Raw genomic sequence first — 19,941 nt, 5'->3', positions numbered from 1 at the left:
CAGGATGTGTGTGTGGGGGCGGGGGCGGGGACAGGGGGGGGGGGGGGCTGCTTACAGAATTTACGGTTAACAAAGGGGGGCCCTGACCAAAAAACAGACGGAGTGTAGCACAGTGGGTAAGGAACTGGGCTTGTAACCGAAAGGTCGCAGGTTCGATTCCCGGGTAAGGACACTGCCGTTGTACCCTTGAGCAAGGTACTTAACCTGCATTGCTTCAGTATATATCCAGCTGTATAAATGGATACAATGTTAAATGCTATGTAAAAAAAGGTTGTGTAAGTCGCTCTGGATAAGAGCGTCTGCTAAATGCCTGTAATAATAATTTTTTAAAAAATAAAAAAAATGTTTGGGAATCACTGGGCTATACCCTGCAAATACCATGACTTGACACTTGAAGCCACCACTGAATACCCTCTGAGGCACTTCCCCTTCCTCTATTTTCCTGGGGAAAACCTTGAAATACCCTGCGCTTATCCTGTGTAGTTAATTTCAGAAATTGTTACTAAAACTGACAATTGTTGCGAATCTATTACTTGAAGTACCAAAATATATGTAATATACACAAATAAAACATATACACAGTATAGTCAGTATGTCACTTGAATTATGCCACCTGCACACAAGAACCATTGCAGCTGAAGGAAAGAGCAGAGAGGCGTGTCTCTCCTCCTGTAGCCTGTGTGTGTAAAGTGAGCCATTGGGGAGAACTAATGCTGCAGTAACCAGAGGAACCCAGAGAGATCAGCTGTGTCCATCCACAGCAGACTCCTTGTCAGTCAGCGGATGACATGGGCATAGCCGAGGTTCAAACCCGCACCCCACTACTATTACACACTGAGCCAGACACATAGATACACAGGAATCTTATATAAATTTGATCTTGTCTATGCCATGTATACTATGAAATTACACAAATTCAATCTAGTTTTCAATTGTATATTGGCATGCGCATAGCCATCGGCATGGCTTTGATTGCATTGAATGAATCACAGAATATTTCATATTTTTACAGGCCTTTCAGTTACAACTGATAACAAACAAATCTCTGAAGTCATAATTATGAAAGACTTGGAAATTTTTTCAAAAACATTGAAAAGTAAATGTATGGTTTTGGAAAAAAGCATCAGATGAAGTAGTTACACAATCTACCACATGGGGCAGTGTAGAGCAGTGTTTAGTGTGGCATGTCACCTACACTGTCCTCTTCCAAGGTCACCCTGTCAGGCTCCTCTGCTTCACTCACTACAGAACTCAGTGTTCCGTATCCAGATGATGCTGAACTCTCTGGTTTACTCCTTTTCAGCCACCATGACACCTTCCTACTGGAAAGTTTCAGAGCTGGATGGGAATCCCACATAGAGCTGCCTGCTTCAGAGGGGGCTGGAGTCCCTCCACTCACTGTAACACAACAACACCAACAAGCTCTGTTACACTCAAATTCACACGCGTTGTATTCTGTTATATTTTGTTATTTTCTGAAACTGCGGCATCATAATCATAATCAGATCTTTCTGATTCACATAATGATTTAGGAAAATAAGGTAATTTAGGGTCATTATATGAATCATTCACTTCTCTGGTGCAGCATGGACTGATATTTCATTTGAAATTAATTTGCAATCGTATGTTAATTTGATCCAAATTACAAATCTGTTTAATATTCATATGGTTATTACATCCTTAGTTTTTAAAGTAATACTTTAGTCTGGTGTTCGTATTTGTGGGAGGTAAGGGTTACCTTCAGACCTTATGTGAACAGACACTATTTACAAACAACAATAAAACCCCAAACTAACGGGATTGTGTGTTTTTTCCTTCTTCTGCTTCTTCTTTATCCTGCCAATTAAATCAGCACAAATGCTCCAGGCCCACAAAGAATATGTCTCCCCATTGGAAATGTAGCTATATCAGCCAGTAAAAACATCAGATACACATGGAAACTGGACAACTTCTAAATAAAAAATAATACTTCGGCAGAGACTAGTTCACTAGTAGCTCACTGGTAGCACATTTGCGCACAGGACCTTTGGACAAGTGAGAGGCACAGACTTGGGCAAATCTCTAACTCATTACACAGGCTAGCTTGCAAATAATTGCATAAAAATTTTAACTATTGCTTTTGCAACTGACTAATCGACGCAGGAAACTCATTTATTTTTCTGAAATCCAGTCAGTATCATTTCACACATTGTGTTTACATTTTGATGATAAACCTGAAAAAATCATCAAACCTGAATCGGTCATCTAACTTTTTTAAAACAGCAAGCAAACGACAAAAATAAAAACTTCTTTTTTATTGCCAAGGTCCATATAATTGTTTGAATCCTTCTGGGTAAAATAGACTCACACTTTAGACACTTTCTGCACTATGACCGAGTGTAACACTAGATAGTTTGCTAATGAATAAACAGAGCACGTGTATAACGTTAGTACAGGCAGCACCGAAATTAATCACCAAAATCTGTTTTGTGATTCCGCCCGGTAGGTAACCTTACTGGTCGTGCGGAAACTGCCGCAAGATAATGATTTCTTTACAACAGATAGGCTGTATAAAATTTTTTACACTGAGAACGGTCAAGATGACTGCTGCACCATTTCTACTGATAACTACTTTTTAAGCTACTGTAGTTACTCTGCAAGGCTGCAAATGACCAATTTCTAAATTAATGTAGCCCTATAGATCATCTACAGACATATAAGCAATCAGTAGGTCTGTCATGTACACAATACCCCGTTAAAAACGCTTTCATTTAAAAATATGACAAACAATTTCATTTATTTGTCATTCATGATAAAGGAAAAATGATTGAATCCATGCCTATGTGCTTCATTCAGCTAGAATGCATGAGTGTTTGCTTGTATTTATATGTCTGCATGTCTCTTTCATAGCCAAAATTTATGTGAATGACTATTATCACTTACTCATAACAAACACAGTTCAAAAAGTAATGATGTCAGCAGAAAAACACATTTTCAACAAATAAAAGTTTGTGTGAGCTAACAGCTAATATAATTTATTGAAAATTGGCATCAATACTTTTAATGGCAGGCCTAGATTTTGAAAGTTAAATTCAGTGCTTTATATTAAGACTGCATTTATATAGAGCTTTTATCCTAAGTGCTTTACATGCCCAGGGTGGGGGATTGAACCAGCAACCCTCCAACTGTCACCCCATATATGCAACATGATGCAATGTAACGTGACATTTTTATATATTGAAAAGTGTTTCTCTTCAGATAAAACTTACAAGAAGGTGGAAAAATATCCATGCTGCTTCTCCTCTTGAATGGCAGTGTGGAATCCTCTTTCTTTGAGTCAACCACAATCTTTGACATTCTCTCTATCAGCTCCTCCTCCCTTCTGCTCCATTCCTCTTCAAAGCTCTTCTGTTGAACCATTTTCTTTCCTGTAAATTTGCCGTCTCTGTCTCTCTCCTCTATACTGAAGGGAACACCTGTGTTCCTGGCTACCATCTCCTCTATCTTCTCCAGCAGCTCTGTGACCTGAGTCCCATCAGCCCTGTTCTCATTGTTGAGAACATGATACCTGTTCCCACATTTCTCTATGAGCTCTTGGAGGGCCCTCCCTTCAGTCTCAATGCTCTGCTCAATGGTTGTGTCTCCCAGCCAGTCTCCACAGGTGAACAGCACTATAGTGTGTCTCCAGACTCTCTCACTGAGAAGCTCCAGGTGTTCCACCACTGATCTCCTGTGTTCCTCTCTGAAAGCTGCGCTCAAATTAATGACCAGGAAGAGAGCGCAGGGTCCCGCGGGACACAGAGACACACTGCGCACAACCTCCTGTTTATCCAGCTCTGCAGAGTCATTCACAGAATAATTCTTCCACCAGCCTGGTGTGTCGACCACAGTGACCTGTCTCCCAGCTACTTCACCCTGTCTCTTCACACACTGTGCAGTTCTTATTCCAGACTCAAACTCCTCTCCGCCCAGGATGGTGTTTCCTGCTGAACTCTTCCCACTCCATCTCCCCCCCAGCAGCACAATCCTCAGCTCTGAGAGACGGTGCTCCTCCCCTGTCAGAGAGAAAGAGAACAATTTACTCCTCATCAGGAGTGTAACAGACATTCAGCTCTGAGATGAGCTGCTGTCTGTAAGTTTGGAGTGGAGAGTATTAATAATGAAATTACATTCATCACTATGGGCATATGAGAGGTGGGATTTGGGTTAAACCTTCATGAACAAAGTTGTGCATGGAACTTTTGCACATATCAACAGAATGTCTTAATTTAATCAAAGCATTTTACAGCCTGAAATTTCACAACATAATGCTTTCAATAATGTGATGGGAATATCTGAAGAATGAAAACTAATCACACACAATCTATAGCAAAAAGAACATTGCTATATTTTTAAGTGCATTAGTTTTATGGGGCTGCTGGGTGACTCATCCAGCTAAGACACTGTTATATAGTGTGGATGCACCCCACAGTCTGCTATCAAACTCTGACTGTGCAGCGCAGGCTGTGCTGGCAGCTCCATAGGGCAGCATGTAATTGGCAGCAGCAGGGAGAGTTCAGTCAGCAGGATTTTCTGTCTCCTCCAACACTATGAACCGCCTCAGTTCCACTGAACGTCTGCAGCCTAAACGCGCTCATGAAATCAGCTCCTGCTACTCAACAACTGTGGAGGGGAGAGAAGTTGGCAGCTGACAGCCACACTTCAAAGGGAACGTGTGCTTCTCGGCACCCTGTTTATTCAGGGTGGCTGCAGTGATGACACTGGATTATGAATTACACTGGGAATTGCCAACAGGGAGAAAAATGAAAAAATGCAGTGAAAATGATTATATAAGGAATTATGACTGTGTCGCAGTCGGTCCGCCTGAGAGGCGGATTGGTCTCGGCTGCGCCGGCTGGTGGAGAGAGCACACGCACCTGGGCTGCGTTAGCTAATCAGCCCAGGTGCTTAAAGGTGTGCTGCTCTCCACAGTTCGGGGCCGAGACCGGGAGCTAACACAGAGAGCGCAGTTATGATTTTTGTTTCGTGTTATTTTGAGCACTGGAAAGAAAGCAATCCTCAGCTGGGATGCTAGAGGAGCTGGACCTGGCCGGGAAGGTGGGTCGGCTGCAGAGCGGTGAACTGAAATAGTTGCCGCTCTGTTTTACTTTCATTTGTCTTTGTTATTTTAGCTCGCTGTTTTAGTTCATTGTTTTTGCCCGGAACCCGTGAGGGGGAATGGTGAAGCGGTCTGTTAATTTTATTTCGTTTTTGTGTGCGCGCTCTCTCTCTCCATGCGACAGAAATGGTGTTCCTCGGCACTGCCGCATCTCTCTCCCCGGGGTGTCACATTGGCGTGGGACAGACTGCCTTCGATTTGGCACTCATTCATACAAAACTAAAATCAGACATTCCACATCATCATATGTACAAAATGGCCTCTTTAAGCACTCAATCACACCTCAGTATGCAGCACAGGGGAAAGTCAGGAAAAAATAAAAACAGATATACACCTTTCACTGGAGTATCTCTTTTCATTGGAAAAACTCCTCAATAGAAAATAATTCAACGTAGTTATGATTAATGTAAATATTCCACTGTAAGTCCTCTACATGTAAAGTCTATGAATGAAAAATACTTACCCTCAAAAAGTGCTCTGAGAGTCTTTCTCTGCATCTGAACCTTCATCATCCTCTGTTTCACTCGCTGTTCCACTGCCCTCCTCTTCTCTTCCACCTCCTGGAAGAGCATTCTATCTAATTCATAGAGACAGCTTCCATGCCCTGCCATCATCTCCTCTATCTTCTCCAGCAGCTCTGTGACCTGAGTCCCATCTGCCCTGTTCTCATTGTTGAGAACATGATACCTGTTCCCACATTTCTCTATGAGCTCTTGGAGGGCCCTCCCTTCAGTCTCAATGCGCTGCTCAATGGTTGTGTCTCCCAGCCAGTCTCCCCTGGTGAACAGCACTATAGTGTGTCTCCAGACTCTCTCACTGAGAAGCTCCAGGTGATCCACCGCTGATGTCCTGTGTTTGTCTCTGAACACTGTGCCCACATCAATGACCAGGATGAGAGCGCAGGGTCCCGGGGGACACAGAGACACACTGCGCACAATCTCCTGTTTATGCAGCTCTGCAGTGTCCTTCACAGAAGATGTCACCCACCAGCCTGGTGTGTCGACCACTGTGACCTGTCTCCCAGCTACTTCACCCTGTCTCTTCACACACTGTGCAGTTCTTACTCCAGACTCAAACTCCTCTCTGCCCAGGATGGTGTTTCCTGCTGAACTCTTCCCACTCCCTCTCCCCCCCAGCAGCACAATCCTCAGCTCTGAGAGACGGTGCTCCTCCCCTGTCAGAGAGAAAGAGAACAATTTACTCCTCATCAGGAGTGTAACAGACATTCAGCTCTGAGTTGAGCTGCTCTCTGTAAGTTTGGAGTGGAGAGTATGAAAAATAAAATGAAATTTAATACTGAAGACTAAAAAGAGTTGGGCCGGGCAGTAAATTTGTAGGTGCACAGTTGTGCATGAGACTTTTATTAATACCAATATAATGTCTCATTCAGTTCAATACATATTAACAGCCTAAAAGGTCAAAATACACGTCTTTTAAAACTGTGATGAAAATATGTTAAAAAAGTAAAATATCAGTACAGTAATTTTTGTCAAGAGGATTATTACTCGGAATTTACTGGCAAATATTATAAAGGGCTGCTGGGTGGCTCATCCTGCTAAGACACTGTTCCAGTGTGTGGATGCACCCCACAGTCTGCTATCAAACCCTGACTGTGCAGTGCAGGCTGTGCTGGCAGCTCCACAGGGCAGCGTGTAATTGGCAGCAGCAGCAGGGAGAGTTCAATAAGCAGGATTTTCTGTGTCTCATCAAGCACTAGCAACCATCTCAGTTCAACTGAGCGTCTGCAGCGTAAACAAACTCATGAAATGAACTCCTGCTACTCAAGATATGTGGAGGGATGAGAAGTTGGCAGCTGACATCCACACTTCAAAGGGTATGTGTGCTTCTCAGAACCCTGTTTAATCGGGGTGGCCGCAGTAATGAGACTGGATTATGAATAAAACGGGGCTTTGCAAACTGGGAAAACAATGAACTAAACGCAATGAAAATATTTTTTTAATCTATTACTACTGCCTCTCTGTTTGGCCCCTCATTCATACAGAAGTTAAATCAATAATTCTACATTATAAAATTTAGACATGGACCTCTTTAAACATCAACTGTAACACTTCAGTATGCAGTACAGGGGAAAGTCAGGGAGAAAAAACAGGACAGATATATACCTTTCTCTGGAGTAACACTTTTCATTAGTAAAACACCTCAATAGAAAATAATTAAACACAGTTTTGATTAATGGTAATATTCCACTTTAATTCAACTAAAAGTAAATTCTATAAATGAACGAAACTTACCCTCAAAAAGTGCTCTGAGAGTTTTTCTCTGATTCTGAACCTTCATCATCCTCTGTTTCACTCGTTCTTCCACTGCTCTCCTCTTCTCTTCTACCTCCTGTAAGAGCATTCTATCTATTTCATAGTGAGAGCCTCCATGCCCTGCCATCATCTCCTCTATCTTCTCCAGCAGCTCTGTGACCTGAGTCCCATCTGCCCTGTTCTCATTGTTGAGAACATGATACCTGTTCCCACATTTCTCTATGAGCTCTTGGAGGGCCCTCCCTTCAGTCTCAATGTGCTGCTCAATGGTTCTGTCTCCCAGCCAGTCTCCCCAGGTGAACAGCACTATAGTGTGTCTCCAGACTTTCTCACTGAGAAGCTCCAGGTGTTCCACCGTTGAAATCCTCTGTTCTTCTCTGAAGGCTGAGCTCACATCAATGACCAGGAAGAGAGCGCAGGGTCCCGGGGGACACAGAGACACACTGCGCACAACTTCCTGTTTATTCAGCTCTGCAGTGTTCTTCACAGGACATGTCTTACACCAGCCTAGTGTGTCGACCACAGTGACCTGTCTCCCAGCTACTTCACCCTGTCTCTTCACACACTGTGCAGTTCTTACTCCAGACTCAAACTCCTCTCTGCCCAGGATGGTGTTTCCTGCTGAACTCTTCCCACTCTGTCTCCACCCCAGCAGCACAATCCTCAGCTCTGAGAGATGGTGCTCCTCCCCTTTCAGACAGAAAGACAACAATTTACTCCTCATCAGGAGTGTAACAGACATTCAGCTCTGAGATGAGCTGCTCTCTGTAAGTTTGGAGTGGAGAGTATGAAAAATAAAATGAAATTTTATACTGAAGACAAAAGAGAGTTGGGCCGGGTGGTAAATTAGTATGTGCAAGGTTGTCCATGATACTTTTTTTGATATAATGTCTAATTCGGTACAATACATATTAACAGCCTAAAAGGTCAAAATACATGACTTTTAAAACTGTGATCAAAATATGTTTAAAATTTTAAATTTCAGTACAGTAATTATTGTCAAGAGAATTATTACTCAGTATTTACTGGCAAATTACATAAAAGGTTGCTGGGTAGCTCATCCTGGTAAGACACTATTCCAGAGTGTGCATGCACCCCACAGTCTGCTATCAAACCCCACAGCACAAGCTGTGCTGGCAGCTCCACAGGGCAGCATGTAATTGGCTGCAGCAGGGAGAGTTCAGTCAGCAGGATTTTCTGTGTCTCATCAAGCACTAGCAACCGTCACAATTCAACTGAGGGTCTGCAGCGTAAACAAACTCATGAAATGAGCTCCTGCTACTCAACAACTGTAGAGGGGAGAGAAGTTGGCTTCTGGCAGCCCACACTTCAAAGAGACTATGTGCTTCTCTGCACTCTGTTTAATCAACAAGGAGACCTGTAGTGATGAGACAGGATCATGAATGAAACTTTTTTTGCGAGACAAATAAAAAAAATCACAGTACAGATTGTTTTATAAATTGTGAATACCGATTATTTGATTGGTGTTCTCTCATACAGAAATGATATCAAGCTTTCTACAATATTAAAATGCACATATTGGATTCTCTAAGTAACCACTCACACTTCAGTATGCAGCACAATGGAAAGTCAGGAGAAAATAAGGACAGGTACAGACGAGTGATAAATTATAGGAAAAAACTAGTGTCTTAGTAAGGTTTTGGCCACCATGAGCCACCAGAACAGCTTCAATGCACCTTGGCATAGATTCTACAAGTCTTTGGAACTCTACTGTAGGGATGGGACACCATTCTTTTGAAAGAAATTCCCTCATTTGGTGTTTGATGATGGTGTTGGAGAGTACTGTCAAACACGTCGGCCCAAAGACCACTCCCATCAGGATAGAAATGTTTCATTATAAAAGTGATCGCTGAAAATAACGTTGTATTGATCTGCAGTGACCCTTCCATCTAAGGGGATAAGTGAGCCCAAACCACACCAGGAAAATGCTCTCCACAGCATAATAGAGCCACAGGACCCCCTCACTGTAGTGGTCAAGCATTCAGGCCTGTATCATTCTCTTGGTGTATGCCACACATACATTCGCCCACTTGTTGAGAATGTGGTGAAGTATGACTTATCTGACCATATCATTTTTTCCCACATCTCTGTAGACCAACACTTATGGTTTTTGTACCACTGAATTCTGAAATGTGCATTCGTCTTTGTAATGAGGGATTTTTGCTCTACAACCCCACAATAATATCCCTCTCTATGTAGTTGTCGACAATCTGTTCTTGTAGACAGTCTGTTCATGTCCTGCATTGACATTCTCAGTCACCTGAGGAAGAGTTGCTCTTATGTTTTTCCTCACATATCGCACTAATGCGCAAGCATCACTGTCATCCCAGTGTGCTTTTGACCACAATTTTCAACCCCATTCACTGCTGTCTTTCCCATTGATCTACATGCAGATGTCACTTTAGTTACTGTTCCTTTTGAAACACTAGCCAGTTGAGCAGTGTTTGTGACTGAAGCTCCTGTCATCCGTGTCCAACCCTCTTTCAAAGTCACTAAGATCTTTTACCTCCTGCAATCTTGATCCAAAATCCAGGTCAACTCAGCCTACTCAGCATTTTTATACATTCCTCAGAGCATGATAGGATATTAATTGCTTAATTGCATCATGCAGTACATCTGTACAGAAGCATCTGCATTCATTGTGTTTCTCCATTCATTTATTCAGTTTTTTCCTTTAATTTTCCACCCGTCTGTATATTCATCTCTATGGAGAAACATATTTCATTGATAACACACACCTCAATGGAAAATGATTGAACACAGATAGGATTAATCTTAAAATTCCGCTGTAATTCATTTAAATTTAATTTCAATTAATAGAAAAACCCTCAAAATGTGATCTGATTGTCTGTCTCAGTTTATTAACTCTCATCATCCTTTGTTTGACTTCACCTTCCACTGCCCAATTTTCTGAACCTAGTGGTTGTCTTGGCGCCACACAACACGCTCCTGAAGTGTATACGTGCTGTGATTGGTCGGAGTAATTTGGGCAGAAAGCGAAAGGATGTCTTAAAATCTGATTGGCTGGTCTACACTCAGTGGAAAAAAACTTATCTGGATTTTTTCCAATTCATGTCATGAGAATTGTCTGAAAAATCCACAAATACACTCAAGCCACAGGTAATGCACAAATGTTTACCAGCTGCATTTATTTGTGGATCAGCAACATTTATATGGGGATCACATTAATTTATTTGTGGATCACCTACATCTATTTATTTATTTTTGAGGCAATAATAACCCCATTGTTACGGTTGCTAACAAAGCCAAAACCAAGGTTTCCCAAAAATAACCAATAACTTAATTTTACTACACATAAGAGATACCAAAGTAGCGGCAAAACACAAGATAAAATCAAGACCCGGCCGTGGTCGAGAGGTGAGGAGAAAAAGCCCCCATTTTCGAGAAGCCGACTCCAAGCTTCTTAAAAGGGCACCGCCACAGGTGCTCTCAATTACCTGTAACGAGACACACGCATGTGTCCAAACGGCCAGCGCCCCCACCTGAGGCGGAGGGACGTAACACCATGAAGAAAAATTTTAAAATCTTTTTCTATACAGAAAGATGATACTCACCATGATGAGAGGTCACAACACCAGCTGCCATGTCAGCCCCTCTCTTTGTCCAGTTTCCTCTGTAAAATAAAATATTTTAATGGCATTTTAATGAAATCGTTATCAGTTTTTATTTAGTATGTTTATTCACAAAGTGTGCCACATTTGTACATCATGCTTTTCTCCCTCTTTTAGTTCTTGGAGGGATCGTTCATCGTTTTTTGAGTTTTTGTGCATGTTTTCAATTGCCACAGACAGTTTTTGTGTGTTAAGATATTTTTCATGTTTAGAGAAGCTTTGATAACCTGTCAGCTTTACAATGGGTATTCATGGCATCAGGGGTCTGTGGTGTAAATGAAGAAAATGCACTTCAAATTGAAACTGAACTCATTTGAAGTTAAAAGTTCAATGTCTTATCTTTGCATCATTTCTCCCAACCAAGATATGTCAAACTGGATTGACTGCCTTTTTTTAAAAACAGGTTTGATGGAATTTTTTTTAAACTTTGAAAGTCAACATTTAATGTAATAATACGAGATGAAACTAGCCCCACCACTTAATAACATGAAAACATCACGTTGTTTAAAGGTGGTCACTTTATACCCATTCTACACTATAGTACGAGTGATGGAGTTGATTAAGTATTACTTTCGTCTTGCTTTGAGACATTATTAAATAATGTTGACCGAGAGCTTCAAGTGAGAACACTGAGAGGGAAACTAGGCATGGATATTTATATATTAGGCCTACAATCAATCAGCGTGATTCCACAGTATATATTAATATATATATATATATATATATATATATATATATATATACATATATATATACACACACACACACACACGTATACAGTATGTATAATACATACTGTGGAATCACACTGATCATTATCATAAAGTATAGCTTGGTGAAAGTGTAGAAAATTCACTGATGTACAAACTATGTTGTTGCTGTGCTGTCTGTCTCCTGCAGTTACTGCAATTACATAACCTTATTTCTGCTGATACTCCATATTTGTCCTGTTAATTCACTACCTTAATCACACACTCACAGCACATATAGGCTATGTATTTACAGTGGTTGAATTAAAAAATAATTTCCATTTACCTGTCCGAGGTGTAGTTGAGGTTGATCATCTTTCAGCTGAAAAAGAATGATAGTTTCCAGTTCTTTTGTTTAAATGCTTTGCCCATGTAGTGGGAGGGGCGCATATTTGTTCCAGTCCAGTGGATTTCTCAGAATGTGGATGGTAAAAACGAATGCACCTTACAGGAAGTCTGACCGTGCAACCCTTCTCTGTCTCTGTTTGTGCCAGCGTGTTGGGGCGTGTCTCATGGTCACGTTTGTATGTACTGATCTGGAGTCCGTTTAGGATTTAGAGTACTTGGGACTTGATTTTACAATCCCTTCAGTTGATTGGTTCTTACTTGCAGGGTGGAGGGGCAGGTGGTTTACAGGGGTCCACAGGTGGGCACCCTCCTTCATCAGTGTTTCATTGATATACCCACTACATCTCCAAAGGGCTCAACAGCATCACCTGGCATCCCAGGTATACCCCACTCTGTACCTACCCCCGTACCAGCCATCTTGGGGCCCAGCTGGGGTTTCTCCTCTTCATCCAGAGCCAATGGCTGCTTTGTTAAGCTGCCTCAGAGAGACTGTATGGCTTGATGCTGTGCCTGGTCCCTTATTCCCATTTCTCTCAGGAGCCTAGTGGCGGGTGTAGCAACAAACCCTCAACAGCAAATTTTCATTGGGAGTACCTGAACCTTTTATCCGTGTTGTTCAGCGTTGGCTGCTAGTTCCGTGTATCTCAGCTTCTTGCATTCGTACACTTTTGCTCCTCCCATGTACAGTAATTGTCTGATCTGCAATATATACAGGCTTAAAACTGACGGCCACATCAGGTCTGAGGTTTGTTGCAGCTGTCTCTGGAGTGGGGGGGGGGGGGGTGGGGTTGGGGAGTTCTTCTTTGGTAGAGGTCCCTCCAGCACTGCTTGACAGGATTAGCTAGGTAAGAGTGAAAATGTAACAAAAAACTAAGTTATAAAGTCTTTTGAGCTTCAACAGAGCGATGGCATGCCGATGAGGAAAACAAAGGGCAAAAGGGAACAGTGCTATTATATTATAAAATTACACTTGCGCTTCTGAAAACTGACAGGCTAATTCCTGTAGATTTTGAAAACGCAAGGTCACATTGTACATTCCCTTTACTGATACTTTTTCACTGCAAGACGGAAATATATTTACAGAATTGGACAAGACTTTATGTTTTAAGGTGAATTTGTCATATTAAATACGGATTTCATCTGTTAAAAATAAAATATAATCACATATGTTTAAATCAAATGAACTGCTTTTTCATTTGAAATTTGTCAGACATGTTAGGCGTACGTAGGCTACTTAAAAAGGAAAATGCTAACGTAAATTAGTTTTGAAATTTAATTGGTTTTATGTTTTATATTATCCACACACATAAGAGAAATGAAATTACACAAACAATAATGAGTTACCACTTTCCAATTTGCAAACGAAAAGTCCAGTGTGGGGTGTGTGAGTGTGTTTGGTGGGGGGTGTGAGAGTGTTTGGTGTGGGGTGTGTGAGAGTGTTTGGTGTGGGGTGTGAGTGTGTGGTGTGGCGTGTGTGAGAGTGTTCGGTGTGGGGTGTGAAAGTGTTTGGTGTGGGGTGTATGAGGTGTGTTTGGTGAAGGGTGTGTGAGTGTGTTTGGTGTGGGGTGTGAGAGTGTTTAGTGTGGGGTGTGTGAGTGTGTTTGATATGGCGTATGTGAGTATGTTTGGTGCGGGGTTTATGTGAGTGTGTTTGGTGCGGGGTGTGTGAGTATGTTTGGTGTGGGGTGTGAGTGTGTTTGATATGGCGTATGTGAGTGTGTTTGGTGTGGGGTTTATGTGAGTGTGTTTGGTGTGGGGTGTGTGAGTGTGTTTGATATGGCGTATGTGAGTGTGTTTGGTGCGGGGTGTGAGTGTGTTTGGTGCGGGGTGTGAGTGTGTTTGGTGCGGGGTTTATGTGAGTGTGTTTGGTGCTGGGTGTGTGAGAGTGTTTGGTGTGGGGTGTGAGTGTGTGGTGTGGCGTGTGTGAGAGTGTTTGGTGTGGGGTGTGAAAGTGTTTGGTGTGGGGTGTATGAGGTGTGTTTGGTGAAGGGTGTGTGAGTGTGTTTGGTGTGGGGTGTGAGAGTGTTTAGTGTGGGGTGTGTGAGAGTGTTTGGTGTGGGGTGTGAAAGTGTTTGGTGTGGTGTGTATGAGGTGTGTTTGATATGGCGTATGTGAGTGTGTTTGGTGCGGGGTTTATGTGAGTGTGTTTGGTGCTGGGTTTATGTGTGAGTGCATTTTTAATACTGAAACATGCATAGTGAAAAGAGGGGTCTTTTTCACACCCACAATGGTGGTTTACATCAGTTATACATCAGTTAGGATTTCCTGTCTCAAGATGACTGGATACTTACCATCTGCTAAAGACACAGGGGACGTGGCCTGGTGCAAATCACAAATATACTGTACCACACCTGCCCTCAGATACTACAAAAAACATTTTATTCAAAGCAAATACATCAAAAAGTGCAGTTTATCAACAAACCATTACAAATCAAGATGAAATTGGCAGAGTATCATGTTTTAACCCTTGGTATACTTTATCAAAAGCTGTCAAAGTTGCATCTATAAAGAAAGATCCTGTCACATTAAGCAGTCTTTTGCATATTTCATATGTGGATTATTTCAGTCACCATAAAGTTCAGTTAGGTAACCCTTAGTATCAGGGATAAGAGCAGGGATGCTTTTCATCAACCAGAGGGCAGTTTTGACAAGGAATGTCATAACAGGGCTGGTGTTCCTGTGAACACGGTTTCCCCCAGGCATTAACAGCAGAGACGCTGCGCCTCCACTGCATTCACGAGCGCCTGCGCAAACATCAGACACAAACCAACAAACCTGAGACTCAGACCTCCATCATCCTATGTTGAACCATTCAATACATGTGGTGTGATTTAACAGGACTGCCATTGTGAAGTCATGTTTTCCCCAGGCCAGGTGTAGGATATACCCTCAAACGCTCGCTTTCCAAAATGGGCGGCGGAACAGGTGGGGGAGACATGGTGGGTGTTGAAGGATAAGGGCGCAGTGTAGGGTATGTGTGTGCATGTGCGTGTGTATCTGTGTGGGTAGGTGGGTTGGGGGGGGGGGGGGGGGGTGCATTTCCTATTAACAATGGGGGGCCCCAACCAAAAATGTTTGGGAACCACTGAGCTATACCATGTGAGTGACTCACCACCCCACACCACCACTGCATACCCTCTGAGGCACTTCCCCTTCCACTATTTTCCTGGGGAAAACATTGGAATAACCTGTGCTTATCCTGTGCTTTTCAGTTAAGTTCACTCATTGTTCCTGAAACTGATATAATTGTGACCGATTTATTACATGGAACACAGGGATATATACAATATATAAAAATAAGACATATACAAAGTATTTTTTTCAGCATGTATATTGAATTAATACCACCTGCACCACAGGAGCATTGAGCTGAAGGAAAGAGCAGAGAGGCGTGTCTCTCCTCCTGTAGCCTGTGTGTGTAAACTGAGCCACTGGGGAGAACTAATGCTGCAGTAACCAGAGGAACCCAGAGAGACCAAATGTGTCCATCAGCAGACTCCCTGTCAGTCAGCTGATCATATGGGCATAGCCAAGGTTCAAACACATTCATGTTGCACAAATTTTGTATTGTCTATGTCATGTATACTATCACATAACTACACTACGGTGGGTTACATTAAATGACTGTAAATAGGCCTTTCAGTTACATTATTACATTACATTACAGGCATTTGGCAGACGCTCTTATCCAGAGCGACGTACAACAAAGTGTATAACCATAACCAGAAACAAGTATGACGAAACCCCTAGAGAGAAGTACCGGTCCAAGTACAGGGAACAACCGCATAGTTCAACTTGGACCCTGATGGTTAAACTGATTAACACTAACAACGAGAACGGCAACAACGCAATCTATGGAAAAATAAAAATAAATAAAAATACAAGTAGTCGTTAAGACAGGCGCATCAACTAAGTAACCTATGAAACAGCTGCCTAGTTACAACCCTAAGTTTAGTCATTTACAGGGGGGAAGGGAAGGATGGAGAGAGGTGCAGCCTGAAGAGGTGGGTCTTCAGTCGTCGTTTGAAATTGTTCACAGTCTCAGCTGTTCTGACCTCCACAGGGAGGTCATTCCACCATCGTGGGGCCAGAACAGACAGGAGACGTGTTCTGGAAGTTACAGTTACAACTGATTACAAATAAAACTATCTGTAGTCAGACATATGAAGAAACTTTGACTTTTATATATCTAAAACAATGGAAAGCAAAAGCATTTGAAAATATTAGGCGGCTAGTTGATTTACAATTAGCTAGATTTTGTAAAACAACAGATAATGAAACAGATACATAATCTACCACATGGGGGCAGCGTGATGTTTTCAGTTTGGCGTGTCACCTACACTGTCCTCTTCCAGAGTCACCCTGTCAGGCTCCTCTGCTTCACTCACTACAGAACTCCGTGTTCCGTATCCAGATGATGCTGAACTCTGTGGGTTGCTCCTTTTCTGCAACCGTGACCCCTTCCTACTGGAAACCTCATGAGCAGATTGGTAATCCCACACAGAGCTGCCTGCTTCAGAGGGGGCTGGAGTCCCTTCACTCACTGTAACACAACACCACCAACAAGCTGTTACACTCAGATTCATCTGCATTACATTCTGTACGTTACATTCATTTTTGTTATTTTCTGAAACTGCTACATAATGATTTATGATCATAATGTGGTTTAAGATTATTATGTGAATCATTGTCTTCTGTGGTGAATGGATATGTTTCTCATTCGTAGTTAATACACAAGCATAGTTTACATTGATCCATTTTGATGTTGATTACATTGACTGTTTGATGTTAATATGTTTTTCCAGTCGGTTATTACATCCTTTGTTTTAAAAGTAGTACTTTAGTGTGGTGTTCATATTATGTGGGAGATATATGCAAAACATCCTTCATACAAAAGGTAAGTATTAACTTGTAGACTGCATTGTTACGCATTTGAGAATGTGTAAAAGGTTTTATAACGTAGACTAGGACAGTTACATGGAAAGTACATTATAAATTAATCATTGTTTACTTATTGTATAAGGTATATGGTGGTGGTTGTTAATGAACTCGTAGCTAAACTCTAGGTGCTGAGAAATTCAGTCTAAAGAAAGTTGATGAATAAAACTCACAAGAAGGAGGAGGTAAATCCAAGCTGTTTCTCCTCCTCCTGAATGGCAGTGTGGATCCCTCTGTCTCTGAGTCAACCACAGCCTCCAACATCCACTCTATCAGCTCCTCCTCTCTTCTGCTCCATTCCTCCTCAAAGCTCTCCTGTTTTCTTTCTATTTTCTTTTCCGTAAAAAAAAGAATGAATGTTAAAATACTGGGGGGCTGACTGATTTACAATCTGTTGTTTTACATCAGGCCCATCCAAGCTGTTTGTGGAGATCTACTGTCCTTTAGGTTTTCATGTGCTTTCATAGTGTTTGAGTGAAAACCTACAGTACATACTGCAGATCTCCAAAAACAGGGTTGGGCAGCCCTGATTTACAGAACATTTTGTCAAGCAACATATGATGAAATCAATTATGCAATCGACCACATGGGTCAATGTAGAGCAGTGTTCAGTGTGGCGTGTCACCTACACTGTCCTCTTCCAGGGTCACCCTGTCAGGCTCCTCTGCTTCACTCACTACAGAACTCCGTGTTCCGAATCCAGGTGATGCAGAACTCTCTGCTTTACTCCTTTTCAGCCACCATGACAGCTTCTTACTGGAAACCTCATGAGCAGATTGATAATCCCACACAGAACTGCCTGCTTCAGAGGGGGCTGGAGTCCCTCCACTCACTGTAACACAACACCACCAACAAGCTCTGTTACACTCAGATTCATCTGCATTACATTCTGTACATTACATTCATTTTTGTTATTTTCTGAAACTGCTACATAATGATTTATGATCATAATGTGGTTTAAGATTATTATGTGAATCATTGTCTTCTGTGGTGAATGGATATGTTTCTCATTCGTAGTTAATACACAAGCATAGTTTACATTGATCCAAATCAGCAAACTGTTTGATGTTCATATGTTTTTCCAGTTGGTTATTACATCCTTTGTTTTAAAAGTAATGCTTTAGTGTGGTGTTCATATTATGTGGGAAATGTATGCAAAACATCCTTCATACAAAAGCTAAGTATTAACTTGTAGACTGCATTGTTACGCATTTGAGAATGTGTAAAAGGTTTTATAACAAAGACTAGGACAGTTACATGGAAAGTACATTATAAATGAATCATTGTTTACTTATTGTATAAGGTATATGGTGGTGGTTGTTAATGAACTCGTAGCTAAACTCTAGGTGCTGAGAAATTCAGTCTAAAGAAAGTTGATGAATAAAACTCACAAGAAGGAGGAGGTAAATCCAAGCTGTTTCTCCTCCTCCTGAATGGCAGTGTGGATCCCTCTGTCTCTGAGTCAACCACAGCCTCCAACATCCACTCTATCAGCTCCTCCTCTCTTCTGCTCCATTCCTCCTCAAAGCTCTCCTGTTTTCTTTCTATTTTCTTTTCCGTAAAAAAAAGAATGAATGTTAAAATACTGGGGGGCTGACTGATTTACAATCTGTTGTTTTACATCAGGCCCGCCCAAGCTGTTTGTGGAGATCTACTGTCCTTTAGGTTTTCATGTGATTTCATAGTGTTTGAGTGAAAACCTACAGTACATACTGCAGATCTCCAGAAACAGGGTTGGGCAGCCCTGATTTACAGTACATTCTGTGAAACATATGATTAAATTAGTTATGCAATCTACCACATGGGGCAGTTAGAGCAGTGTTCAGTGTGGCGTGTCACCTACACAGTCCTCTTCCAGGGTCACCCTGTCAGGCTCCTCTGCTTCACTCACTACAGAACTCCGTGTTCCGAATCCAGGTGATGCAGAACTCTCTGGTTTACTCCTTTTCAGCCACCATGACACCTTCCTACTGGAAAGTTTCAGAGCTGTATGGGAATCCCACACAGAGCTGCCTGCTTCAGAGGGGGCTGGAGTCCCTCCACTCACTGTAACACAACACCACCAACAAGCTGTTACACTCAGATTCATCTGCATTACATTCTGTACGTTACATTCATTTTTGTTATTTTCTGAAACTGCTACATAATGATTTATGATCATAATGTGGTTTAAGATTATTATGTGAATCATTGTCTTCTGTGGTGAATGGATATGTTTCTCATTCGTAGTTAATACACAAGCATAGTTTACATTGATCCATTTTGATGTTGATTACATTGACTGTTTGATGTTAATATGTTTTTCCAGTCGGTTATTACATCCTTTGTTTTAAAAGTAGTACTTTAGTGTGGTGTTCATATTATGTGGGAGATATATGCAAAACATAATTCATACAAAAGCTAAGTATTACCTTGTAGACTGCATTGTTACGCATTTTAGAAGGTGTAAAAGGTTTTATAACGTAGACTAGGACAGTTACATGGAAAGTACATTATAAATTAATCATTGTTTACTTATTGTATAAGGTATATGGTGGTGGTTGTTAATGAACTCGTAGCTAAACTCTAGGTGCTGAGAAATTCAGTCTAAAGAAAGTTGATGAATAAAACTCACAAGAAGGAGGAGGTAAATCCAAGCTGTTTCTCCTCTTCCTGAATGGCAGTGTGGATTCCTCTGTCTCTGAGTCAACCACAGCCTTCGCCATCCTCTCTGTCAGCTCCTCCTCTCTTCTGCTCCATTCCTCCTCAAGCCTTTTCTGTTCAATCATTTTCTTTCTGAATAATTTGTGTTTCATTTCAGAAAATAAGCCCTGTCTGTCTCTCACAGCCCTGTTCCTGGCTAC

The 19,941-nt window shown here is 41.7% G+C and overlaps 2 protein-coding genes and 1 long non-coding RNA gene across 3 annotated transcripts in view; all 3 read right to left on the bottom strand.

The window, feature by feature from the left end:
- The window catches only part of LOC118217155, a 152,494-nt gene that overhangs the window by 40,642 nt on the left and 91,911 nt on the right, over window positions 1-19,941 (bottom strand). Inside the window, exons 15-16 of the mRNA XM_035398977.1 lie at window positions 5,601-5,748; window positions 3,472-4,034 (exon numbers count right to left, since the gene is read on the bottom strand). Of these exons, the coding sequence (XP_035254868.1) occupies window positions 3,472-4,034; window positions 5,601-5,748 (711 nt within the window). The remainder of the gene's footprint in view (window positions 1-3,471; window positions 4,035-5,600; window positions 5,749-19,941) is intronic.
- Window positions 10,745-12,129, bottom strand: LOC118216869. Its single transcript, XR_004763081.1, has 3 exons — window positions 12,099-12,129; window positions 11,007-11,065; window positions 10,745-10,889 (listed from the first exon to the last, which is right to left on the bottom strand). It is a non-coding gene; the product is annotated as an uncharacterized LOC118216869 (long non-coding RNA).
- LOC118216858 lies at window positions 16,191-19,935 on the bottom strand. The gene is made up of 6 exons (XM_035398439.1): window positions 19,713-19,935; window positions 18,942-19,144; window positions 18,490-18,649; window positions 17,728-17,930; window positions 17,272-17,431; window positions 16,191-16,703 (listed from the first exon to the last, which is right to left on the bottom strand). The coding sequence occupies exons 1-6, from the start codon at window positions 19,891-19,893 to the stop codon at window positions 16,480-16,482; spliced, it is 1,131 nt and encodes a 376-aa protein (XP_035254330.1). The 5' UTR covers window positions 19,894-19,935; the 3' UTR covers window positions 16,191-16,479.

The sequence above is a fragment of the Anguilla anguilla genome, chromosome 17, assembly GCF_013347855.1.
Source record: "Anguilla anguilla isolate fAngAng1 chromosome 17, fAngAng1.pri, whole genome shotgun sequence".
NCBI lineage: Eukaryota > Metazoa > Chordata > Actinopteri > Anguilliformes > Anguillidae > Anguilla > Anguilla anguilla.
The sequence above is the reverse complement of the archived record's forward strand: the minus strand, read 5'-3'. Positions and strand labels throughout refer to the sequence as shown.